At 54.5% G+C, this 25,777-nt stretch overlaps 1 protein-coding gene across 4 annotated transcripts; it reads right to left on the minus strand.

Annotated features, from left to right (window-relative positions):
- Nucleotides 1–1,461: 1,461 nt before the first annotated feature.
- Nucleotides 1,462–25,772, minus strand: RELA (RELA proto-oncogene, NF-kB subunit). Of its 4 annotated transcripts, none has more exons than XM_054036040.1 (11): nt 25,254–25,772; nt 9,023–9,067; nt 7,732–7,883; nt 6,957–7,105; nt 6,201–6,292; nt 5,611–5,748; nt 5,163–5,267; nt 4,459–4,671; nt 4,229–4,309; nt 3,713–3,787; nt 1,462–3,502 (listed from the first exon to the last, which is right to left on the minus strand). In XM_054036040.1, the coding sequence occupies exons 3-11, from the start codon at nt 7,822–7,824 to the stop codon at nt 2,889–2,891; spliced, it is 1,560 nt and encodes a 519-aa protein (XP_053892015.1). In that variant the 5' UTR covers nt 7,825–7,883; nt 9,023–9,067; nt 25,254–25,772; the 3' UTR covers nt 1,462–2,888. The 4 variants fall into 4 exon arrangements, with proteins under 4 accessions (XP_053892015.1, XP_053892012.1, XP_053892013.1 ...); XM_054036037.1 differs by lacking the exon at nt 25,254–25,772 and adding an exon at nt 21,782–22,444; XM_054036038.1 differs by lacking the exon at nt 25,254–25,772 and adding an exon at nt 21,782–22,442 and having other exon boundaries at nt 3,713–3,784.
- Nucleotides 25,773–25,777: the final 5 nt, after the last annotated feature.

Here is a 25,777-nt window from a genome sequence, read left to right on the forward strand (position 1 = left end):
CTCTGTATTGACTCCAGTGATTTGAGTTAGACCAAAGCATGTCAGTCCTCAGGAGACTAATCTGTTGTGAGCCCTGGGCAGAGAACGGTCCCCAAGGCCCTTGCGATGGCAGGGAATTGATGTGACAGATGCCCAGATGATCCTAGCAGGTGATCCATGCCACAGAGGAAGGTGAAAACCCCAAGGTCCCTGCCAATCTGACCTGGGGAAAATTCCTTCCCAGCCCTCAATCTGGTGATCAGCTGGACCCTGCACATCTGGGCAAGACCCACCACCCAGGCAGCTTTGCTTTTGAATGCCTGGTTGGATGCCCCTGGAATATGGGAACTCCCACTGAATTTTACTGCAGAATTGAAGGGGGTGGAGAACAATCTAAGGCCTGGTGGAAAAACACTCTGTGGAAGGAAGGTTGGGAGCGTTCATCTTCAAGAGGGGAGAAAAGGATATAAAATTATGGGAGAGGTGGCAGTGTGGGCACTTTGGTTTGCTCTGCCTTGTGGCCCAAAGACCTAACTGATGAACAGCAAAGCTCTAGGTCTAGTTAGCCTGGGGAACTCTATCAGAGGGCCACATTGAGGCTGCAAATTTATGACTGAAAGAGCAAGTGGCCATTTATCTGGATAAGAACAGCCAGCCACTAGTCACTATGGGATATTAAACTGATGCTTCATCTTAAATTGCTCTCAACAATTAGGGGGCAGGATGAGACCTTCATAGGGGCAGATTATGCCACAGTTGCTACTGGCAGGTTCTTGCACCTGGTGCTGGCTGCTGTCAGAGACCACACCTAGGACTAGATGGGGCTGATCTGGCATTTTCTACAACCATAATTTCAAGGCTAAAAATTAAGCAAGGCTTTTTGTTTTAAACCATTTTCTGGCCACTTCCTAGAACAGCAAGAACAGGGTGAAGCCTCTTTGCTTCCCGCCCCACAGGGTGTATGAGTTGTTAGCCAGATCTGGAGCAAGGCCATTGACTGCAATGGTGGGCATGTTGGATTCTCAGAGAGAATGTCTCAGAGAAAGGCCTCAAATCTTTTGCTCTGGCCTAACTTCACCCACACTCCTAGGGGTGCTCTGAGTTTAGTGAGCAAGATCTGGCCTTAATTTCACCCCCATACCTGGAGTCACTCCAGATTCAAAGAGCAAGATCCAGTCCACAGTCAAGATAACAATTCTGACCTGGCCCACTCCCCCATGCGTCAACTGGCTTCACTTATACACCCATGACACTCCCAGGCGGCCCCTGCAGGGGGTGCTGGAACTACAGTAGTACCAGCTGGATTCTATCTTGCAGCTGTGGAAGCGATGCTGAGGGAATGGGAAACAGCTGAATGCTGAAGGGGTTGCCTGCAATAGCATGGGACTGCATGACTGAGGAGGTCAAGGCCCACCATGGACTGGTCTCAGAGGGGATCCAGTAGGTGGCACCATCCCTATTTGCCAATAAGAAGCCGGGGACTGCGCTTTGACTCAGTTTTATTAGGAACATAAGTCAGTGGAAAAACTGGGCACGGAAGCGAGTCCCTGTGCCCCAGAGATAGCAAATACATTAATAATACGCGTCACTCATGGTTAAAACCATCCCTCTACATTTAGCCAATAGTAAGACAAAGGACAGTGGAAGCCAAAATATAGGGTCAGGAATGCTATACAAACCCTGCAATGGCGAATGCAGAGAGGGGCCAGGAGGCCATGATGGGCCCAGGTGCTCTCTGGGCCTTCCTGCTGCAGGCCAGGGCCAGCTGGAGGAGTGGCCCAGATCCTCTGATAGGTTCATAGCCTCTCTTAGGACACCTAGCAGAGCCAGCTTTATTTTACAGACCTGGGAGAGTGCTTTGTGCAACAGGGCACCTACTCCTGGCTGTTCTGAGCACCCCACCCCCACTGCAGGCCCATCTGAGTCATGGAGCAGGGATGGGGAGATCCTGGGGCACTAGGCAGGGAGGGGCAGTGCCACCACTTCCTACCGCATGGCAAGACACATTATAATACAAGAATGGGAGAATGCCCCAAAACAGGGTGCAGCAACAACCCCCACCCCCCTTACACAGCTTGTAGAGCTCCCAAAGCCAAACGTGCAACAGGCCCTCTGCTGGGTGGGAGGGGTCCTGTTCACACTCCCCAGCTGCAAAGGGAGGTGGGAGTTAATGCTGCTTCTGCTAAGGCACCTCCTGAGGGTGGGAAGGAGAATTCCCCCCCGCAGTACACCCACAATACAGAGCCAGTCTGGTCTGGATGCCAGAACCCCAGCCCGGCCCTGAGGAAACCCTTTCTGATTGGCTGCCCATCCCCAGGAGGCTGGGAATGGGGATAGGCAGCCAATCAGAGCTGCTGCAGGAGCTAAGGTAGAGCTCCCCCACCCCAGCCAACAGTTTTCAGGTAAGGGAGGACAGAGCGGAAGGAACTCAGAAGCTCAGGGCAGCTTCACTCCCCTCCTCCCTCCTGTGAATAATGGGTCAAGCCCGTCCCCTACCCGTCCTGACAATAAATCAGTCCATTGTCTGCTCCTCCCCCCTCCATTCCTGTGAAGAGGGTGGGGCTCTTTGCTCCTCCCCCTGCCTCCCTGCAATGGGGGAGGAACTAACCCCTGGCGCTGCCCCCTCAGCCTGACAGGTGGGAAACATCCTGTAGTGCAGGGGATTGAATGGGGGGATATAGAGCAGGGCTCTGGGGAGGCATGGGGTGGGCGGACAGTGAGATCTATAGCCAAATGAAGCCAGTAATACAAGGCCCAGGCAGCCCAGATGGGGGACCTGGGCTGACTGAGTCCAGGGCAGAGTCCCCCGCCGGGATTCTCGGTGGATGAGCAGTTACTCACCCCTGAGTCCCCTTGCGCAGAGCCAGGTGGGCGTTGTCACCGTCAGTCTGTCTTTCCCAACGTCCCCACTAGGAGGAGCTGAACTGGCTGAGCAGAGCGCTGAAGTCCAGATCCCCCATGGAGGTGAGGCTCTCTTCCGGGAGGTTGCCCAGGACCCCATTGAGGAAGCTGTTGGTACTGCTGCCCCCCCCACCCCCACCGTTGCCCTGAGGCTCCTCCCCTGTCACGCCCACCACACCACGTTGGCTGCTCATTAGGCGGGTGATCGACTCGGGATAGGTCAGGAGCATGCTGTGCCCGTCAGCACCCTCGGTGGATGACCCCTGGTTCAGCAACTGCCGGAACTCAGTAGTGTTGATGGACTCCAGGCTGGTGTAGGTGGTGTCCTCCAGCAAGGCCCCCAGCTCCATGGCGGTTGGGTCGCCCCCGCCCTCAAACGGCAGGTGGAAGAAGGGGTCAAAGTTGGGCTCGGCCTCGGGAGCAGGGGGTGGGGGCTGGGCCCGGCTTGTGATGCCCAGGCTGGAGAACTCCTCCAGATTGACTGTACTGAAGCCCATCTGGGGGGCGGGAGGAGGAGGAGCTCGGCTGGGCCCAGTGAAGGGTAAGGAGGGGTGCTGGGCCGTGGCCTGTGGCTTCTGGAGGGGTGGCAGCTGCCCCATGGTGCCTGCCATTCCAGTGAGACCTAGAGAAGGGAGAGGTTAGTGCTGAGAGATGGGGGGGCCAACCTCATGGGCAGGGACCCCAGTGCCTCCCCCCCAGGGCAGCATGGTACAGAGAAGCATTATGGGGGATTGTGCAGTCCCCCCACACTGGGGCTGGATTGGAGCTGGTGCCCTCTAGAGGGGAAAGGCCCATTCCCCACCCTGGCGCAATGTGGCTGGAGCCCCCTTACCACTGGGTTTGGGCACGGCTGTGCGGACAGGGACAGCAATCCGACGCGGGGAACGTGACTCCGGAACCACCACTGCTGGGAGGAGAGACAGGGTCAGTGACATGGGGGGATGACACAGCAGAGAACCCCCCCCACCGCAGCTAAGCCACCCTCAGATGCCCCTCCATGTAGGAGGCTAATGAGCTTCACCTCCCAAAACCACAGACATGTCATCCCACCACCCGCCTGCCCCTCCACCCCACCGGTACTAGAGGCAACCAAGTTCAGTCTCCTTTCTCCCAATCCCCCTTGGCTTAGGTGCCTGAAGCCCAACTATAAGGCTCACCCCCCCCCTGTCCCTCAAGAGCCACCCACCCTCCTGAGCTGCCCTCCCTCAAAGAGCCCCCCCTTCCCAGCCCCCCCCCCAGCTAAGAGACCACCCCTTCAGCAAAGAGACCCCCCACAATCTCCTCCCCATCCGCCCAGATACTCTGCCCCCCTGCCCTGTTACGAACTGTCGGCCACCCCCAGCCTCACCTGTGAAAGGCGCTTTCTGCACAAAGTTCTTGAAGGTGTCCCGCGTTCGCTTGCGCTTCTCCTCGATGCGGTGGAAGTCACCTAGGGGAGAGCATGACCCTTTAGCCCTGGGGGCTGATTCCCCCCTGCCCCGGGGTGGGGTCCCATTCCCCACTCCTGGAGCCAGCCAGTCCCCCTGCCCTCAGGCCAGAGTGGAGCTGGCGCCCCCTAGAGGAAAGGCCCGCTGATACCTTCGTCTGGCAGGTAGCGGAACTCCATGGCCTCGCTGACCTCCTTGTCAGATGGGCGCCGGAGCTGCATCTGCACCGTCACCGGCTCCCTGAGTGCCTGGTCCTGGTATGGGGGGGTTTTGAACACGATGGCGACCTGCCGGTGCACATCTGCCTGCGAGAAGGAGCCCTTGGCCTCCCACGAGTCCTTGAAGAACCGGACCTCAATGTCCTCTGGGGGAGGCAAAGGGGGGGATGAGGGGGCTGCAGGCACCAATGGGAGAGCTGGAGATAGGACCCAGGAGTCTGGGCTCCCAGCCCCCCAACCACTAAACCTTACTGCCCTCTCAGAGCTGTGGATAGCCCCAAAGAGTCCTGACCCCAGGCCGCCCCACTCTAACCTCTGGTTTCCTCATCAGAGAGCAATGGAACCAGCTGCTTGGGAGGTGGGAGTGTATGGTGGTGGTGGTGGTGGGGGGGGGGGGGGGGGGGGGGGTTGGAGTCACCATCCCTGTGGAGGGAGCCAGGCTGGAGATCCAGCTTTTGGGGATAAAGCCAACTGTGCCCTGATGGAAGAAGAGGACCCCTGTACTCACCCCCTCTGGAGAGACCCAGCATGCCCATTCATCCCCCCCCCCCACACACACACACGCTAGGAGCCCCAGGCCTGCACCCACACTCCCAGGGAGCCCCCTCCAGCCTCAGGGCTCCCCCCACGCACTTACCCTTCTGCACCTTGTCACAGAGCAGGAAGATCTCGTCCCCCCCCAGGCAGCTCCCCGAGTTGCGATTGACCCGGCAGATCTTCAGCTCAGCCGTGTTGGGGGCTCCTGGGGAGGGAAAGTGGGAGTCAGGGACCCCAGGACAAACCAACATGGGGGCATGGGTGGGTCTCTTCCCCTGGGGCTCTCACTGGGCACCCCCATATCCATGTGCTAGGGACCCCCTCCCCACAGCAACCCTCAGCCCCTCCATCCTCCTGTACCACCCCCCACTGCTGCTCCAGGGACCCCCACCAACTCCTCCAATCTCTGGGCCAAGGACCCTCCCCCACATACCCTCTCCCCCCACCGCTGTGCTTGTGACCCCCCACCCCTGCAGCTGGGCCAGGCCCCCACTTCCAATCCCTCTGTCCTCCCCAGCTGGGCCCGGCCCCCTCCCTCCAGGGCTCACGGTTGTCGTAGATCGGCTGTGACACCACGAGGGGCAGCTGGACGAGGTGCCCAGTGCCCACAGGGTCCTGCACCCACACCTGGAAGCAGAGCCGCACGGCATTCAGGTCATAGTCCCCCTTCTGGTTGTCCAAAGGCACTGTGGGGGCGAGATGGGGGGGAATGAGACTCACACAGGGTGGCTGAGATCCCGGTCCCCACCTCCCCTCTCCTGGGACCCTTGGCTCCAACCCTGCCTGGGGCAATTTCTCCCCCTCCCACATTGACTGAAGGGGCTGTTACTGGCTCTGACTCCTCCATATCGAAGGGCTCCTGTTTGTCCCCCCTCACATCGAAAGGGCTGTGGTTGGTTCTGTCCCACCCCCAGGCAGTCCTCCCCGCGCATCGAAGGGGCTGTGGTTGGTTCTGCCCCACCCCCAGGCAGTCCTCCCCCACATCGAAGGGGCTGTGGTTGGTTCTGCCCCACCCCCAGGCAGTCCTCCCCCACATCGAAGGGGCTGTGGTTGGTTCTGCCCCACCCCCAGGCAGTCCTCCCCCCATGGAAGGGGCTGTGGTTGGTTCTGCCCCAGGCCCAGGCAGTCCCTCACTCACCATTGAAGGGGTTGTTGTTGGTGCGGATGCGCTGTGCCACAGCCTCGTCCAGCTCCCGTTTCTTCACACACTGGATGCCCAGATTCTGGAAGCTGAGATGCAGGCAGGGGTTACCCACAGTCCCTCCCTGCATGGTGCCAGCCCAGCCCCGGGGAGGGTGGGGGGCTGGACCCCTGGGTTCCGTCCACAGCTCTACCCAACTTGCTACGAGATCCTGGGCAAGTCCCCTCCCCTCGCGGTGCCACAGTTTCCCACAAAGCGAATCATCTGCAAAGCTGAGGGTACGTCTACACTACCCGACGGATCAGCTGGTAGTGATCAATCTATCAGGGATCGATTAATCGCGTCGAGTGTAGATGCAATAAATCGATCCCCGATCGCTCTGCTGTCGACTCCTGTACTCCACCGAGGCGGAAGCGGAGTCGACGGGAGAGCAACGGCAGTTGACCCCACGCCGTGAGGACATGAGGTAAGTCGACCTAAGATACGTCAACTTCAGCTATGCTATTCTCGTAGCTGAACTTGCATATCTTAGGTCGATCCCCCCGCCAGTGTAGACCAGGCCTGAAATAGAACCCAGGAGTCCTGATGCCTGGCTCCCCACCCTGCTACATGGCTTTAACCCACTCGACGCCCACCCTCCCCCGAATTCCAGGGACAGAATCCAGGAGTCCTGACTCCAGCCTCCCACCTCTACTGCAGCTGACCCCACGCCCCTACCAAAGGTGGGGATTGAACCCAGACGTATGGGCTCACCTGTGGATGTTGCGCTCAGGTGATAGCTCAGCCTCATAGTAGCCATCCTTGCAATCTTTGCCCACCAGCTCGTGGGGGTGGGGTCGGTGGGGGGCGTCCTTGGTCACCAGAGAGATACGAACCTTCCCGGGGCCTGTATAATTATTGATCTGGGGGTGGGAGATGGGGGCAAAGGTTAGGGGCTCCAAGGATCCTCAGCAGGGCTAGAAAGGAGCCCCTCCCTGCCATTCCCCACTGGAAATCAGGCTGAGATCTTCCAAATTCACTGCATCCATGAGCCTCCAGGGGGCAGCAGCTGCAGGGGTCTGGCCCCTTTGGCATCAGGCATTGTTGAGGTCCCACTCCACGTGGGAGCACGGGAGTGTTAACACTCAGAGCCCCTCCTCCAATCTCATGGGAGGGGGGAGGAGTGAGTCACAGAGTGGGGGAGCAGCATACCCTGGGGTCATGCAGCAAATCCAGAGAGCCAGAAAAAGAACCTAGCTCCCAGCTCACCCTCACCCCGCCTACTCTGTCCCACGAGACTCCACTCCCTACCCAGAGCTAGGGATAGAACCCAGGAGTTCTGGCTCCCAGCTCTATCCACTAGGCAGTGCTCAATTCTCCAGGATTTCATTAGGGGGTCCAGGCCACCCACCCAGAGGTGAGGGATTGGGAATGCATAGGGGCAGAGGAGGGAGCACTGGAGGTGCAAAGACCTTGTCGGTGAGTGCGGGGAGGGGCTGATCTTGAGGGTGAAGTGTGGGGGAGAGGTGCACTGGGGTGGGGGGCTGACCTTGATGGTGGGGTGGGTCTTGGTAGTGTCGGTGCTGCGCTCCCCAGGGATGCTGCCAGCCGAGCGCCCCTCGCACTTGTAGCGGAAGCGCATGCCGCGCTGCTTGGGCTGTTCGATGATCTCCACGTAGGGGGTGCTGCTGGGGGTGGGCTCTGGGGGCACAGAGAGACAGACGTGAGCGACGGACAGACCAACCCTCGGCATCACCCACACCTCTGCAATCACCAGTGGTTTTAGCGTGAAGGACATAAATCCCATGGAGCATGGAGGGAAACCGAGTCACATGGATTGGGGTCAGTGGCCGAACTAGGAATAAAACCCAGGAGTCCTGACTCCCAGCCCCTCCTGCCCTATCCACTAGATCCCACTCTTCTTTCAGAACTGGACAGAACCCAGGAGTCCTTTTGAACAGCCCCTATGCCCCCCCCCCCCCAGGTGGCTGCAGCTCAGCATGGGGCAAGGGATCCCCGTATAAACAGCCCCCACACCCCACATCTCAGCACAGCCCTGTCAAGTCTGGGGCAGCTACTCCCTCTTGGGGATTTCCCCTGACTGGAGCTTTAATCTAACAGTGGAATGTACAGCCCCTTACATCACACTTTGCTGGCATTAGGCCAGCAGCCCTGCAGGGAGGAGATGGGAGTCCCCAGGAGATCTCCAGCCAGAGCTAGTCTTGAACCTTGTCACACAGGGCACAACCACTGACTGCAGCTTCTGCTGCAGGAATCCACCTCACAATGTGACTAATTCAGAGTCCGTGATGAGTCATCCCAACTCCCACCCCGCCAGGCAGGGGAACCCCTGGCACCAGGATCCCGGAGTGCTGAGATGCAGCCGCCTCTGGGGAGAGGTAAGGGGGCTGTTTATACACCGATCCCTCACCTGGTGCTGAGATGTAGTGTCACACTTGTGCCTCATGCAATTCATGGCATTTCTAGCACCACGGCACACCCTAGAGACATGCTGCGGTACTGGGGTAGCACTTACTCTGAGGAGAGAGTGCTCCCTACTGAGCCCCTGCCACACTCACTGCAGCACAGCGGCCTCCTGCATTCTATTCCTGGCTCTGGGACGAGAGTGGGATCAAGTGGGTTAGAGCAGGAGGTGCTGGGAGCCAGGACTCCTGGGTTCTACGGGGATAATCTCTAGTGCACGAGATGGTTTTGCAAGGGACTAGTGCTTCGACAGCTCTAACAGCCTTGGAGAGCAGTTGCTAGTGAAATACATTATTAACAATCATAATTTTGTTAATTACATTCAATTTAAATATGCAAGTTGAATCATGACTCACCCTGGAGGCCCCAGTCCTGATGGAGGAGGACAAGTGGCAGCAGGTCTGAAAGGCAACAATGGGAGGTATTATTGGCATGATAGAGCCAGGGTTTTAGCAACCTCCTGCAGCAGGGAGTTCCAGAGGTACAGGAGGCAGATAGGGCCCTTGTATGGTCCCAACTGGGAAAACAGATTTCTTGTAATCAATCAGCTCCACCTAGTGTCCATACCTGGCATTGCACCTCATCCCCTCTCCACTCTCACTCCCCATGCCTATTACATGCGTCTATGAGACCAGTCCTCCATGCTGCCCAGAATCCTGACTTGCCCACAAGCAATGGGGCTCATGTTGCCCCAGGGGAAAGAGTGGGGGTGAGATGCAACTGCCTCTGGGGTAGGCACAGGGCTGGCTAGCAGCTGCATAGTCATTTGGAATTAGAAATAAAAGATAATGGTGAATGGGGTTAAAACAGAAGGGGGTTATTCAGGGAGGAAGAACGGAATCTGCTGGGGTGGGAGGTGGCCTGGACACAGGGTTCACATGCCAAGTGACGTGCACCTGTACTCGGGGCTATTTCACCCCTTGATGTCCAGGCAGCACGAGGATTTGGGGAATTGGGCAGGCAGCGCAGGGGGCCCGTGGCGGGGAGTTAACAGCTCCTGATCTCAGATCCTGCCCCAGAGACAGGAAAGTCCCAGCTCCCACACCCTGCTGCTCTTTCCCGTAACTCACATGGGGCCTGTGCTAGCCTGGCACCACTCCCAGTTGTCACAGGGCACCCAGACTGCAGGCACCGCCAGGTCAGACTGCAGTTGGTACACCTCCAAGAGAAATACTGAGTGCTGAAGGGAACAGGTTCTCTCCCATCACTGTCAGGGCTAGCACAGATGCCCCAGTGCAGCACTAGGGGACACTGTGCTGATCCTGACCTCTCAACCCCACTGTCCTGGGAATGTCCAGCTCAGGCAATTTCATTGCTCTCCCTAGATGCTCCAGCAGTTCCAGCTGTTCTTACTCACCCCAGACACGCATGTGCGGTATTGCTGTGTGGCTGTTGTACACTGCCATGCTCCACCCTAGAAGTGGCTGCATTTTGTTGGCAGATGAAATGAAGCATGGTTTCTATAGCAGCTATAGAATGTTCTGCACACTAGACATGTCATTCCTACAGGACCAGAGAGGCCTCCAACTCTGGGTAACAGCAAGCAACAGACAAACCTTGTTACAGAGAGCTTCCCCTCCCGAGCACACATCTTTCAGAAACACACCCAAGGGATCCCTTCCCTGGCATTGAGATGCAGCCACTTCTGGGGCAGGTCATGGGGGGTTGTTTATAAATTATACGGCACAGGGTTTTCCCATTGAACACCCCAGGCATCTGGATGCTTCCTTTGGGAAGACAATCCCATGCTTTCTCCCTGGTGCTCGTTGCCCCAGCCAGGTGATGTGTGGATTTCAGGCATGGCGTGATCAGGGCCTGGTTTGTGAAGGACCCTGCCCAGTGACACACCCAAATCCTTCCAAGTGGGGAGGGAGTGGGGCATTTTCACATAGGGCTCGTCCATGCTTCCAGGGCTGCAGCGTCTCCCGCCATAGGTACTCAACATCCCCAAGAGGCAGGAGTGGTCGGTGGGAGAAGCTCTCCTGTTGACTCAGCACTGTCTGCCCTGGGAGTTAGGTCGGGGGTGGATTTCCCACACCTCTGAGCAATATAGTTATATCAATGTAAGTCCGGAGCATCAACCCAGCGGAGATGCAGGCAGGTCAGCATTGAGTACTAGGACTCCTGGGTTCTAGTCCCAGCTCTAAGAGGGGAATAGTGACTAGTGGTTAGAGCAGCAGACTGGGAGTTAGGACTCCTGGGTCTCATTCCTGGCTCTGGGAGGGCAGCTGTGGTTTTGGGTGCCCCAATCACCTCTCAGGCAGAGCCCTGAGCCCCCCATCTCCACAGAGCACCTCCATAGAGCAAAGGCTCCAACAGGGAATTCCTGGGAAGACTGAGCTGCTGAGAACCAGAAGTGGACCTAGACCGGCACTGCCCTGATACGTACAAGCAGCCAATGCTGCCCTCGTTCCCCACTCCTCTGCTGGGCGAAGACATCACAGCCTTGGCCGCATCTGCAGCACTGTGCCCCCTAGCACCAGGCAGGGGCACTGGGGCCAACACTGACTGTGAGGGGAGAGCGCCCCCTACTGAGCTCCCCCAGCACCCACTGAAGCCTCTAGGACTGCAGCCTGATTCTGCCCAGCCCAGGGCTCCCAGCTTGGCTCAGACCAGCAATTAGTGCCCTTAGTTTCTGTTTGCAGAGCTGGGAGCTGCACCCTGGTTCCCAAGGGGCCCAGCTCACTCATTAACCAGGTCCCATTGTCCCAGCAGCACTGCTAGTGGGAGGTGATTTATGGGGCCTGTACAGGGACCAAGGGAGGCAGCAATTTAGGAAGAGGAAGAACAACAGAAACTGTATTTCAACTCAAAACCCACAGGTGGTGGGAGAGGGGAGGCGTAACCCAGGACTGGCCTAGCAGGGGCTGCGGGGTAGGAGTGAGGGGCTCTAGCAGAGCTGTTTGGGGAGCCCAGGACTGGCCTAGCAGGGGGCTGCAGGGCAGGAGTGAGGGGCCCTAGCAGAGCTGTTTGGGGAGCCCAGGACTGGCCTAGCAGTGGGCTGCGGGGCAGGAGTGAGGGGCTCCTGAAGGGAGTTTTCTGCCTGTTTCAGCACTAAGTTTTTAAAGTGGAAATAATGAGGGGTGGGGGCAATATTCTAACCACTGCCCCATACGTACCCACTGATCCCAGGCCTGCCAGCTCCAGGAATGGGGAGCCCTGGTCCCCTAGGATCCATGCCCCCTCCCAGCATGCTGCAGCTGCTGGGATGCAGGGGGAGGGGCAGAGGGAACACAATTCTTTTCCCTTGACGTCATCTGTTTTGTGCAGGAATCTTGTGGCCAGAGGCTGGGACGACAGTCCCTCAGCCAGGGGAGTGGCAGGAGCCCAGCACAGGGAGGACAGAGAACTGGAGCCCTGGGGGACAATCCTGCCCTGGGTGCTGAAGTGGGGGGGACAGAACGGAACTAGATGGGGACTTCTCATCTCTATGAATTACGGGCATTACAGTAGTGCCGGGCCCGGCACAAACCCCAGCTGAACTCAGGGCCCCATCATGGCGGGCGCTGCACAGACCCCGTCTGAGATCAGGGCCCCGTCATGGCGGGCGCTGCACAGACCCCGGCTGAGATCAGGGCCCCGTCATGGCGGGCGCTGCACAGACCCTGGCTGAGATCAGGGCCCCGTCATGGCGGGCGCTGCACAGACCCTGGCTGAGATCAGGGCCCCGTCATGGCGGGCGCTGCACAGACCCTGGCTGAGATCAGGGCCCCGTCATGGCGGGCGCTGCACAGACCCTGGCTGAGATCAGGGCCCCGTCATGGCGGGCGCTGCACAGACCCTGGCTGAGATCAGGGCTGCTGCACAGACACACAGTGAGAGACAGGCCCTGCTCTGGAGATCTAATACCTACACAGAGAAAGGGTGGGAGGGGAAACTGAAGTACAGAGAGGGGGAGGGACCTGCCCAAGGTGACAAAAAGAACCCAGGAGTCCTGTGCTTTATGCACTGGGCTGCCTCCACATGCAGGTCCAGTCAAGTTTCAGGGAACATTTGGTGATGTGTCAGTCTCCTGGGTTCTAGCTGCAGCTCTGGGAGGGGAGTGGGGACTAGGATTCTGGGAGGCAGCAAGGTTTTCTTCCTGCCTCCTTCCAGAGACAACCAAGCTATGCCTCCCCACTGACCCCTGGGGCCGGTACCCCCTCCCTCCCAAATCTTTCTGCAAAAGCCATCAACGTTGGGATGCCAGCAGGAACCACCTTTGTGTCCTGCGTGTCTGCAATGTGGTTGACAAGCACGCAAACACATACAGGGGAGATGGAGAGAGTGTCCTTCATCTGTAAGGCCAGATGGGCCCACTGCGATCATCTAGTCTGATGTCATGTATAGCTAGAGCCTACCAAATTCACAGCCATGAAAAACACATCACAGATCATGAAATCTGGTCTCCCCCTGTGAAATCCGGTCTCATGTGCTTTTACCCTATACTATGCAGATTTCACAGAGGAGACCAGCGTTTCTCAAATTGGAGGTCCTGACCCAAAAGGGAGTTGCGGGGGGGAGGGGGAGGTCACAAGGTTATGGTATGAGGATTGCGGAATTGCCACCCCTCACTTCTGCGCTGCCTTCAGAGCTGGGCAGCCGGAGAGCAGCAGCTGTTGGCCAGGTGCTCAGTCCTGAAGGCAGCACCCCACCAGCAGCAGTGCAAAAGCAAGGGTGGCAATACCATACCAGGCCATCCTTACCTCTGCATTGCTGCCTTCAGACCTGGGCAGCCGGAGAGTGGCGGCTGCTGACAGAGGGTAGCACTGCAGAAGTAAGGGTGGCAATACCATACCATGCCACCCTTACTTCTGCGCTGCTGCTGACGGCGGCTCTGCCTTCAGAGCTGGGCTCCCGGCCAGCAGCCACCGCTCTCCAGCTGCCCAGTTCTGAAGGCAGCGCCGCCAGCACCTGCGCAGAAGGGTAGCAGTGTCGCAACCCCCCCCCTACAATAACCTTGCGACCCCCCCACAACTCCTTTTTGGGTCAGGATCCCTACAATTACAGCACCGTGAAATTTCAGCTGTAAATAGCTGAAATCATTAAATGAATGATTTTTAAAATCCCGTGCCCGTGAAATTGACCAAAATGGAACGTGAATTTGGTAGGGTCCTATATCTAACATAAGCCATAGGCCGGCCCAGAATTAATGCATCCAGGACAGAGCAGATCTTCTAGAAAACCATCCAATCTTGATTTAAAGATTGCCAGTGATGGAGAATCCACCACAGCCCGCGGTTGGTCCAATGGTGAATTCCCCTCACTGGTAAAAAAATGTTGCCTTATTTCCGATCTGCATTCCACAAGCTTCTATTTCCAGCTGCTGGATCACGTTACACCTCTGACTGCCGAACTGAAGAGCCCTCATGTTATCCAATTTCTGTCCCCATGTCACTTTCTGTTCCCTGTGTATATGCCCAAGAGGTGCATACAGGGGACGGTGTATGTAAAATACACACATGCAGGACAGCCCCAATCCTGGCTGAGCCCCGGGGACTGAAGAGGGGACTTCCCGAGCTAAAAGGCTGAGGCCAGATTGACACTCGAAACGTTTGCTGGTAATGCAATGTCACTCGCGGGTGAGATTTGTTAACAACATTTTATACTAGCAACAGCTCCAATGCAGACACGGTTATAGCAGCAAACGGACTCAGAGCACTGATGAGAATAATGATAAAACGGTCCTCTTGTCAGTGACTTATTTTGCTCAGCGAACTGGTATAAGGAGCATTTTGCTGGTATAAGCAGAGTCTCCACTAGGAAGGTTTGCCGGCGTGACTGTACTGGTATAGCAATACTGACAAATCCTTTCTAGTTTAGATTAGGACAGTGTCATTACAGTTTGAGCTACAGAGCTAGGCTGGGTAGCTGGGAGCTGCGAGATTCCCATCCTCTGTGGATCATCACCGAGGGAGGTGAATATTACATATGGACCTGGCAGTGTGGCGAGTGGGTAGAACATGGCACTGGGGCTCCGAATGCCAGGGTTCTATTCCTGGCTCCGCCACCAGCTACTGGGTGATTGGGTAAGTCGTCCCTCCCTGTGCCTCAGCGGTTTCTAAACTGATTTCGTTTCCATGACTGCAAAAAGACAGAGTTTGTCTGCCTTAAGATGACTGTAATCAAATCTCGTGCTTCATGGCTTTAGCTAGTCACTTTCTGGGGTCAGGAAGGGATTTTTCCTCCCAATGCACAGCTAACTAGATGTGTTTAGTTAGTTAAGACTGGGACTTTTCAGCTTGGAAACGAAACAACTTTAGGGGGGAGGGATAGCTCAGTGGTTTGAGCATTGGCCTGCTAAACCCAGGGTTGTGAGCTCAATCCTCGAGGGGCCACTTAGGGATCTGGGGCATAACTCAGTACTTGGTCCTGCTAGTGAAGGCAGGGGGGCTGGACTCAATGACCTTTTGCGGTCCCTTCCAGTTCTAGGAGATGGGATATCTCCATATATTACAACGAAGGAGGGATATTATAGATTGGCGTGGAGAAAGTAAATAAGGAAGTGTTGTTTATTTCTCATAACACAAGAACTAGGGGTCACCAAATGAAATTAATAGGCAGCAGGTTTAAAACAAACAAAAGGAAGTATTTCTTCACACAATGCACAGTCAACCTGTGGAACTCTTTGCCAGAGGATGTTGTGAAGGCCAAGACTATAACAGGGTTCAAAAAAGAACTAGATAAGTTCATGGGGGAGAGGTCCATCAATGGCTATTAGCCAGGATGGGCAGGGATGGTGTCCCTAGCCTCTGTTTGCCAGAAGCTGGGAATGGGCAACAGGGGATGGATCACTTGATGATTACCTGTTCTGTTCGTTCCCTTTGAAGCACCTAGCATTGGCCATTGTCGGAAGACAGGATTCTGGGCTAGATGGACCATTGGGCTGACCCAGTATGGCCGTTCTTATGTCTGGGTTGGGGATTTTTTTTCTGACTTCCTCTGAAGCACCAGAGATAAGCCCAGTTGGGACACTGGATGGGGTGAGCCAGTGCTCTGAGGTGGTATCAAATCCCCTCTCTAGCTGCCTGGCTGGTGGACCTTGCCCAGATGCTCAGGGTTCAGTACATCACCAGATTGGGGGTTGTGAAGGATTTTCTCCCAGGACAGATTGGCAGGCACCTTGGGGGTTTTCACCTCCCTCTGCAGCTTGGGGTGCAGGTCGCCTCCTAGGATCAGCTGGGCATGGCTCACCTCAGCAATTCCCTGCCAGCACAGGGCCCTCAGGCACTGTGGGCTCCTTGGTCTTCCCTGTTCTCTGCCTGTGGCTCACAACAATTTAGTATCCTGAGGACTCAAACGCATTGGGCTCAATACGAGCAGAATTGGGTGATAATGAACCCGTGTTCTACAGAGAGTCAGCCTGGACAATCTGATGGTCTCTTGTGTCCTTAAACTCTAGGAAACCAGAGTGGACTGATTTAAAATCAAGGTAATTTAAATTACGAAGTGGAAAGCCTCAATTTCAATCATCCATTTTCATAAACTTTTCCATTTGTACTTCAGTAATTTTCTAAAGAAAGGTGCCCTCTCATTAAAACAAGCTGAGTTACAACTAAACAGAGCCTTTACGCTAGATTTGGTACATCTTTTTGCTGCCTAAGAGAATACACTATAACAATATGCATTTATGTAAGCAATTATCTAGCTTAATATTTTCAGATTCTTATTAACTGAACATCTTCAGCATGTTAGAAAATAGTAAAAGATATATAGCTTATTTACTAGATAATTAACTTTTTGCTCATTATTCGTGTCAAGACGCATTAGGAGGGTAACTGGAATTTAATTAAATACACAACAGCATCTAAAATGCATTTTTATTAAACAAAACCTTAAATGTTTTGGATCCATAAACTTCTCTTATCAAAACATGTTTCACACTTACAACTAAATTAAAGAAACAGAGGGATTAACTGTAGTCAGTGAATTAAACTGATTGTTTCAGGTCAGCCTGGGAACATTTTCAAACATGCCTAAGTGAAAGAGACTGGGGTTTAAATTCCTAGTCTCACCTAAGTCTCTTTAAAATGAGACAGGCTCCCATATTACTTAGGCTGACGTATTGTGCCATATTTCTAAAGCCTGAATTCAAAAGTTAGATGTTTCCCCCTCATTCTTTCTTTATACAGAAAGGCAGCCTTGAACTCAAAGGGTTTTTTTTAATAGAATCTCATGGATTCAGCATATTTTTATTTAATAACATTTTAAAAGATTATAATAAATGTATAGGTTTTACATATTTTGTATTAAATTCAGATTTCATTTAACCAGGTTTATTTTGAAAAAGAAAACATATAATTTAAATAAAAATTAAAATTAAAAAAACTGTTTTTTTTTTTAAATAAAATCATTGAATGTTATCCACTCAGTATGAAACTACAGAGATAGATCAGGCTGAGCCTAGAAAGCGCCCCACAGCAAAGGACTTGAGAGCACCGTCTGTTTAGCTTCTCCAAGCAAAGTATAAGAAGTGATTCGAACCTGGGCTTTAAGCAGCTCTATGTGGAGGAGATTTCAAAGAGCAGAGGACTCATTAAGTCAGCAGACCAAAGACAGAACAAGACCCAATGTCCTGGAGCTGAAGCTTGAAAAATTCAGACAAGAAATAAGTTGCAAATTTTTAAACAGGAAGCGGGATTAACCAATAGAACAGCTGACTCCAGGACTGGGTGGAGTGTCTATTACTTGGGGTCTTTCAATCCAGCTCACACGTCACTCTAAAACCAATGTTCTAGCTCAACCACCAGATCTGGGCAGGAGGCAGGAATGGCTGGGAACAGTTCTCTGGCCTGGGTTATGCAGGTGGTCAGACTGGATGATCACAACGATGTCCCTTCTGGCCTTGAAATCTACTATGATCCATGACTGACAAGAATTAAGAGGCAGCGTGGTCCAGTGGATAGGGGCACTGGCCTGAGCGTCAGGACTCCTGAGTTCTATTCCCAGATCTGCGACTGAGCTGCTGCATGACCTTGGGCAAGTCTTTTCCCCTCTTGGTGCCTCGGACTCCCCATCCACCCTTCGTCTATTCAGACTGTGAGCTCCTCCAGGGCAGGGACCGTCTCACTGTGCCTCTGTGCCTGGCACAACGGGATGGCCCCTCTCACCCCCCCTCAGCTGTGCACATGGGGGGACCGTGATCTCAGTTGGAACCTTGAGTTACAACCATAATACGAATAATATTGAATAAGTGCATTAGATCAAGGGTTGAGGTGTCTGATGGGACAAATTGATTAAAAGCAGCAGTCAAAAAGCAAACACATTACACAACTCCCTAAGAGTGGGATGAAGGGTCTTCCAATGCCAGCATATAAACCAATGGTGCAGTCACACAGGGCACGCCGCCTCTCACAGGGCCCAAAATCGCAGGGGGCTCCTAGTAGGCCGAGAGCAGTGGGGACTGCTCACCTTGGATCTGAGCTGAGGATGGTAAAGAGGAGATTGGGAGCATCCCTTGCTTTCTGGCAGCACTAGGACAGTCATAGATTCTAAGGCCGGAAGGGCCCCCTGCGATAGGCTGACCTCCTGTCTCACACAGGCCATAGGCATGCCCTGAATCGAGTCCTGGCTGAGATCAGAAGGCAACAAATTCAGAACTGATCAGAAGAAAGGATTTCCACACACGGCACCGTTCACCTGCAGAACCCATTGCCACAGGCTGCGACTGAGGCTGGGGGCCGAGCAGGAATCCAGAAGGGACTGGCCATTTCTTTGGAGAACAAGACTACATGGAGTTGGAAGGGCGGAGGCTGTAAAATCAGACAGAGCTTTGGACGGGACATCAAACCTCCTGCCAGAGAGATGAAGATGCTCTCTGTCCAGTCAAAGTTGGGAGGACAGAGTTGGGAGGAGACTACTGAAGGGGGCCAGATTATTCCCCCTCAGCTGCTCCCATGGGGGCGTCTTGTGCCTGCCTCTGAAGCAGCTGGTTTCACAGCCATGGTCAGCGACGGGGCTAGAAGGACTTCAGGCCTGATCCAGCCTTGCAAGTAGCCTGAGTTCAAAGTAAGTCATTGCAGTAACTCCCAGCCAGCTCACTGGGGCAGGGAATATCTTTGTTCTCTTTGTACAGCGCCTAGCGCAATGGAGTTCTCCTGTGGGACTGGGGCTCCTGGTGCTACCAGCACATATGAAATACACAGCAATACTAATTCTCATGCTGGGTAGAATTACACACAAGCACCCTGCTGAATCAGAGCCTAGGACTGGGTGTATAACAGAGAGCAGGAACAGAATAACCTGTTCCATTATTATTACTCGTATTACAGAAATGTCTAGAGGCCCTGGCCAAGGCTGGGAACACCTTGTGATGCCAGGAGCCATACAGCTCCCCACCATGTCTGGTGCTGCACAGACACACGCTGAAAGACAATCCCTGCCCTGCACCAGGGTGAGTGGCTAGGGCACTGGACTGGGACTCAGGACACCTGGGTTCTATTTCTAGGTCTGCCACCAACTTTAGGCAAGTCCCTTTCCCTCTCCGTGCCTCAGTTTCCCTTTCACCCCGTGTCTTTCAACACCCTGTCAACGCTAGGCAGGGTATACCAGCAAAGATGTCTCCACTGCGTTGGCCACGTTGTGGGTTCTGCCAACATATCTGGCAAAACCTTTTACCTTAGACAAGGTTTGGAAGCTCTTCGTGCAGGGCCTGTCCCTTGCTGTGTGTCTGAGCCATGCCCAGCACAACTGGGGGCGCTGTGTCTCAGCTAGAGGTCTAGGCAGCACCATCCCCTGACCTCAGTCAGTGGGGTGGGGAGGGGGAAAAGAGTCTAGGTGCTACCGCAATACACCTAATGAATAACTATTAGCAGCAGGAAAAGGTGGTGTTCTTTGTTTTATACCTATACCTATCTCATAGAGCTGGAAGGGACCCCGAGAGGTCATCGAGACCAGCCCCCTGCCTTCACTAGCAGGACCAAGTACTGATTTTCCCCAGATCCCTAAGTGGCCCCCTCAAGGATTGAACTCACAACCCTGAGTTTAGCAGGCCAATGCTCAAACCACTGAGCTATCCCTCCCTCCCTAAGGTCTTGTCTCAGTTGCCGCTGAGGCACATTAGCCCCAGTGGTATTTGGGCTTCTGGTTTTGGTGGCAGGGTCTGGCTATTTAAGGCACTTGGAAGTGTTAGGCTTAGCTGTACCAGGTCAAACCAGTGGGCTCCATCAGCCCAGTACCCCACCTCCTTAAGGCGTCTGTGTGGGGTGGAGAGAAATTCCTTCCCAACCCCTCACATGAGGACTGGTGACCTCTAGAGCTTGTTGTAGTTCCCCACTTCTGAGCCTACAAGGGCCGGAGAGGAGCAGAGAACTGGGGTGGGGATAGCCTGAATTGATGGGGGTGTGGAAAACTGAGTTTGTTATACAGATATATCCATCCTTTCTAGCTCTCTGGGTTGTGAAAAAATAGCCCTTTAAAAACAGACTGTCACCAACATGCTCTTGCCGTCCCCGCACACAATCACCACGTTAACTTTGAAACCTAATGATGACTGTCCCAAAACAGCCACACAATCAGCTGTTTCATGTTGAGCCATTCAGCCAAAATGGGTGGCTGGCTCAGCCGCAAACCCTTCTCCAGAGCCTACAGGCCCAGCTGCCCAAACCTCCCCGCTCCGCCACCCCGGAATTTCTAAGGAAAGCAACACCGAGTACGTCTACATGAAAACTACCTAGGCAGAAGATAATCTTGACTGGAGTCTGTAGGTGGTACAGTTCTAGTGAGCTACACATCTGGGGGATGCACCCAGCACATGAGCCACTCACGGGGTTAATTCAGTAGGAATTGTCAGCTTGTTGGGGCAGGGACCATCTTTCTGTTCTGGGTCTGTACAGCACCCAGCACAAGGGGTCCTGGGCCATGACTGGGGCTCCTACATGCTACTGCAATACAAAGATTTGCTGATTCTAATGCCAGAAACGACCACTGTGATCATCTAGTCTGAACTCTGGTATAACAGGCCAAAGGCCAGCCCCGAATTAATTCCCAACTGAACTAGAGCAGATCTCTTAGAAAAAAAGATCCAATTTAGTTTAAAAGTTGCCTGTGATGGAGAATCCACCATAGCCTGCGGAGCCCCCTCCCCCCCCAAGTCTAGTATCCCCTGGATTCTTCTGGTTCCCAAACTGGGAGCCCCCCTCCTTGACTCCCTCCAGCTCGGGAAGTCGTCCCACTGTATTAATTCCCCTAGCTGTTAAAACAGAAACACTTTATTTCTAGTCTGAATTTGTGTAGCTTTAAAAGTTGTGAGACCTTTGTCTGCTAGACTGAACAGCCCATTATCAAATTTCTGTTCCCCATGTAGTGCTCACAGACCGATCAAATCAGCCCTTCTCTTTGTTAGGCTAAACAGATTGAGTTCCTCAAGTCTCAAGCACATAACAACAAAACACTTCCGGTTTGAAGGATTTCATTTACTCTGTCACTGTATTTCTGCCCTGGTTGGCGGGAGAGAAGCGCTCTGCCTTATGGGATAATATGGGAAGTGCCATACTATATAAGAACTAGGTGTTAATATATGATGGGTTACAGGCCCAATACATCATATTAGAGCTGTCGTTTCCCTGCTCTACAGTGTCCAGTCAACTCCAGCCCGGCCCTTCCTCTATGCCAAAGGATTCCACTATCTGTGTTTTTCCCAACGTGTTGGCTTTTTTTAAGAGACACAAATCCTCTCTGTTCCCCCTGCCCCACATTTCAGCCCCCAAATCCACTGGGCCTGCCTGACCCCCAAAGCAAACAGGGAAATCGCTGCCAACCAAGGCCCCGGAAGCAGGTCTCACCAGACATCACCACAAAACTTTTTCAAAACAAGGCAGGGACCCAGAAATGCAGCCGCTGGGGAAATAATGGGCGGTGGGGGATGGGACAAAGCAGGGGAAACCCAAACTCCTGGGGAATCCCAGCTGCTCTCCAAGCCCCCCATATTCATAACCAGCACTCCAATAATAGGGGGCTTCCCCCCACACATCTCTATGAACTCAGCTGCTTCCACACACCCACCTGTCCCAGTGACTCCCATTTTACACACACCACTCCAGAGACGGGGGTGAAGGGAGTAGAGACACCCCAGAGATAAATGGGGGTTCTGGATTTGGGGAAAAGTTCATATTGCTGGATTGGGGGTACACACTTACCATCCATTTCTGCCAGAAGTCAGGCTAGGTCCCAGGCTGGGAATCAAGGAGGTACGGGGGTAGGGGCTCCCTAGCTGGAGGGAGTCAAGGAGGGGGGCTCCCAGTTTGGGAACCAGAAGAATCCAGGGGATACTAAGCTTGGGTCGGGGGGGACTCCGCAGGCTAGGACTGGCCCCGGCGTGGGGGCTCAGGAGATGGACTCCAGTCCACAATAAGAGCGTGTGCAAGGTCGGGGGTGTCTCAGTACAACAGCTGGTCCCACCCAGAGAGGGGGGATGTAGGCGCCAAGGGGATGGGGGCCTCTTTGGGGTGGGGCCCCCACTGGGGAGGATTCTGATAGGGAACGGGGGGGATTCTGACTCCTGCGGGGGATCCCGACCCCTATGGCGGGTCCCAGCCCCAATCGGGAGAGGGGTGCAGGTGGGTATGCCCTGGGGAGTCTGTCCGAGAGGGAGCCCAGCTAGGGCGGGTCCAGCCCCTCGAAGGGCTCCGAGGCGGAAGGGGGTTCCGGCTCCAATCGGGGGTCCGAGGCAGGGGCGGGGCCGGGGGCGTGGTCCAGGCGGGGGCCTCCGGCGGGATCGGGTCCAGGTGCCGCCGCTGTATCCGTTCGCAAACTACGCCGCACGCGGAAATGACCACGGCACGTGACCCGCCCCGCTGCTGGGAAAGCCCCGCCCACTATGCAAATGAGCGGGGGATTCTACGCAGGCGCGGAAGCGAGGGATGGAGCAGGGGCGAATTCCACACCAGCGAGGGAGAGAACGCAAAACAGAGAGAGGCGGCAAGTACCAGGCAAGGCGTCATAGGGCCACATGGGACCCATACGCTGGGTGTCATGTGACCATACGGACTTGCGTGTGGGACACTATTAGGCTATATAGGCACTAGCGTGCAGCACTGAGGCTGGGACATTATATAGCAGCAGTTTTCAATCAGGGGTCAGCGTTAGACTCACTAGATCCCAGGCAGAAAGCCCAAGCCCAAGCCCAAGCCCTGCTGTGCAGACCTGAAGCCCGGGGCCCTGAGCCCGGCCCCTGGGGCTAAAGTTGAAGCCTGAACAACTTAGCTGTGTGGGGCTCCAGGCACTTGCCCAGCTTTCTACCCACTAATGTCACTCTGGCTTTTATAGGCAGAAAACCAGTTGTGATGGCACAGCTGGGCCATGGAGTTTATATAGCATGGGGGGGCTCCAAAAGAAAAAGGTTGAGAGCCCCTGTTATATAGGACCCACACATTGGGCACAATGGGTCCATATGGGCACCAGGGCAGGGTGTTACAAACCACATAGGGTAGAGGGAGAAGCATTACAGGGCCACATAGGGACTGGGATTCTATGGGCTAATATAAGGGCCTGGCCTATGAGTGCTCTGGGGTTATTTAGGAACTACAGTGGATCATTATGGGGCCATATAGGGACCAGTTCATGAAATGTGATTGGGACTAGGGTGGGGCACCACTGCATTATACAGGGACCACTATGGGGTGTTACAAAATTATATAGGGGGCTGCACATGCCATATAGGATGTGACAAGGCCACAAAGGAACCAGGAAGGATAAGAGTCTTATCACAGCTGCTGTGGCCTCCCCAGTGGGTTTTTAGGCCAGATGCCCACAGCAGTAAATGGCTGAGTCAATGTTTGATGGCCCTACAGTCGCCTCTTGGGGCTTCAGACCTCAGAGGTGAACCCTCAAGGCTGGTTCTGGCAGGGATATTGTTCTGTTCCCTGTCTCTAGCAAATAAACTCACTCACACCAACCTCCCTTAAGGAGGACACAGCCACATCACCTTACCTCTTCCCCCAGAAGTCTCTCAGGGAGATCACTCTTTGTTGTAAGTTCCTTTGCTGGTGCTAAGATCATTCTCCTAGGCCATTACTTTGACTGTGTCACCCCTCTCTGTGCTTCCCTTCATTGGTCTTCCCTTCTCTCCTAGATCAGTCATAAGCTGCTTCTCTTCCCTTTCAAGGCCCTCCATGGCCAATCCCCACCTGACCTATAATCTCTCTCAGGGGTGCTGGAACAATTTGTATAGTAGAGGTGCTGAGAGCCATTGAACCAAATTGTAAACCCTGTACATAATGGAAGCCACTTCAAGTCAGGGGATGCAGCAGCACCCCTAGTTCCAGCACTTGTGATCTCTCATTTAATATAAAGAAGCCGATTCCCATCCCCAATCAGCCTGTACTGGCAGCATCCACTGCTCACTTGTTACATTTGTCAACAGCCCCTTCATCCTTTCTCCCATGCTATCACTTATGTTTGTGAGGAGCTCGCTGTAAATACCCGCAGAGCCATCTCATTGTCCTCCTTCAAACTATCCTTTGTTGGGATGCCTGTCACGGAGTCACCGGGGCGATACTCTGGAACTACTCCGTATGAAGTCAGCCAGGACTCTGGGGGAGCCTCCTCTCTCTGAGCATATTGTCACCAGGGCAAGAAGCTTACACAGCTTCGACCTTCCTGGGTCTGACCTCAGAGCATTCAGCATCCCCTTCCACACCGTGTGCTTCCCGCAGTGAGTCCACCTGAACAGGATTCCTGGGGAAGCCAGAGGGCCCTGCCCCCCAACTCCGCAGTCAGATGTGACTCTCGGCCAGCCGGTAAAACAGAAGGTTTATTAGTCAACAGGAACACAGCGTGGGACAGAACTTGTTAGCACAGAAATCAGTGACTTTCAGCGAAGTCCATCTTGGGAGGAGGGGAGCCCAGAGCCAGGGCTCAGGTCCTCCCTCTGTGCCCTAAGCCAGCGGAGACTGACTCCCTTCCAGCTGCCTGGCCCCTGCCCGTTGTTCCTCCTCTAGCCTTTGTCTCACTTCCTGGGCCAAGAGTCACCTGATCACATCCCCCTTCTGGTTCTCAAGTTACAAAGGGGCGGCCATAGCATCCGTGCAGACAGCTGGAGCAACTCCCACAAAAGTCACACACCCTTATTCCCGCAATGTAGACATTGGTGCAATATACAGGGAAACTGAAGCACACACAGCATTCATGCAAAACAGTAAGAGTCACATAGGCTCACATACAACATAACAAGGGAAAATCCCCACTATGTCACAATGCCTACAAAAAGCATGATGTTTAGGCTGTTGGTGTTATGAACCCAGTGCCCAGCATGCAGACCAGGATTGTCTCATTGTTCCTGTCTGGCTGTATCTATCTGTCATTTCTTGATTTATAGATCGTGAGGTAGGTTTTGTGTTTGTACAGTACCTTGCATAATGGGGCTCTGGTCCTGGGCATGCTGAGATAAAAGATTGCCTGTCAACAGCCTCTCTGAGGCTGAACTCCTAATAGAAGGGTGATTAAAAGACAGACCTGGAAAGCTCCAAAAAAGGGGATTAAAGAACCCTGGGGAAACTGAGGCAAGGCAAGCGGTGCCACCGTAAGTGCTACGGAGGCCGACGGTGCCACACCACCTTAGAGAGATGGGCTCTATTCCCAGCTTCGCTTTAAGTGCCCCTAACTTCCTACCTGTACAACAGAAAGGATGCTAGTCACCTCCCCTAGCTAGAGGGCTGGGAAGCGGATGGAAATATTAGCAGCAAACAATGGACGAATCTTGTACTCCTGATCCCTGGTTCCCAGCCCCTGAGACGAGTCTCTGTGGCTCCAAGTCCGGTCGCTGTGGGCCCAGGCTGGCTGGCTGCGGTGTCGGGCTCAGGGGCTCCAGGGACACGTTTCACGCGGCTCCCCCTCTCCCGGGGTTGAGGTTTTAGAAGCAGGGGAGGGTGAGGAGCCGAACCTCGAGGATCCCTCGACACACGCTGCCGGGCCCTCGACTGGCCTCGTGGTGTCACATGACTTCCTCCCATGAGTCCAGCTAGCTGCCCAGATGCCTGGGTCAATCCCCCGCCGCCGCCATTTACGCCTCGCTCCCTAACACTGGCCCCGCTGGCTCCTCAGATTCCCTTTCCGAGCCAGGCGAGCGCCGTGAACAGCCCCGCACTGGGGCCTAGCCGAGACCGGAAGGAGTCACTCATACTCCCGGAAGTAAT

The sequence above is a fragment of the Malaclemys terrapin genome, chromosome 7 (assembly GCF_027887155.1).
Source record: "Malaclemys terrapin pileata isolate rMalTer1 chromosome 7, rMalTer1.hap1, whole genome shotgun sequence".
Taxonomy (NCBI): Eukaryota; Metazoa; Chordata; order Testudines; family Emydidae; genus Malaclemys; species Malaclemys terrapin.

What these genes read in the sequence shown, in the direction of transcription:
- RELA (XM_054036037.1), bottom strand. An exon ending in CAACAACAACCCCTTCAATG is followed by an intron (nt 5,749 to 6,200) that starts GTGAGTGAGGGA and finishes TCGCCCCCACAG; the next exon opens with TGCCTTTGGACAACCAGAAG. An exon ending in AGCCGTGCCCAAACCCAGTG is followed by an intron (nt 3,503 to 3,712) that starts GTAAGGGGGCTC and finishes TCCCTTCTCTAG; the next exon opens with GTCTCACTGGAATGGCAGGC.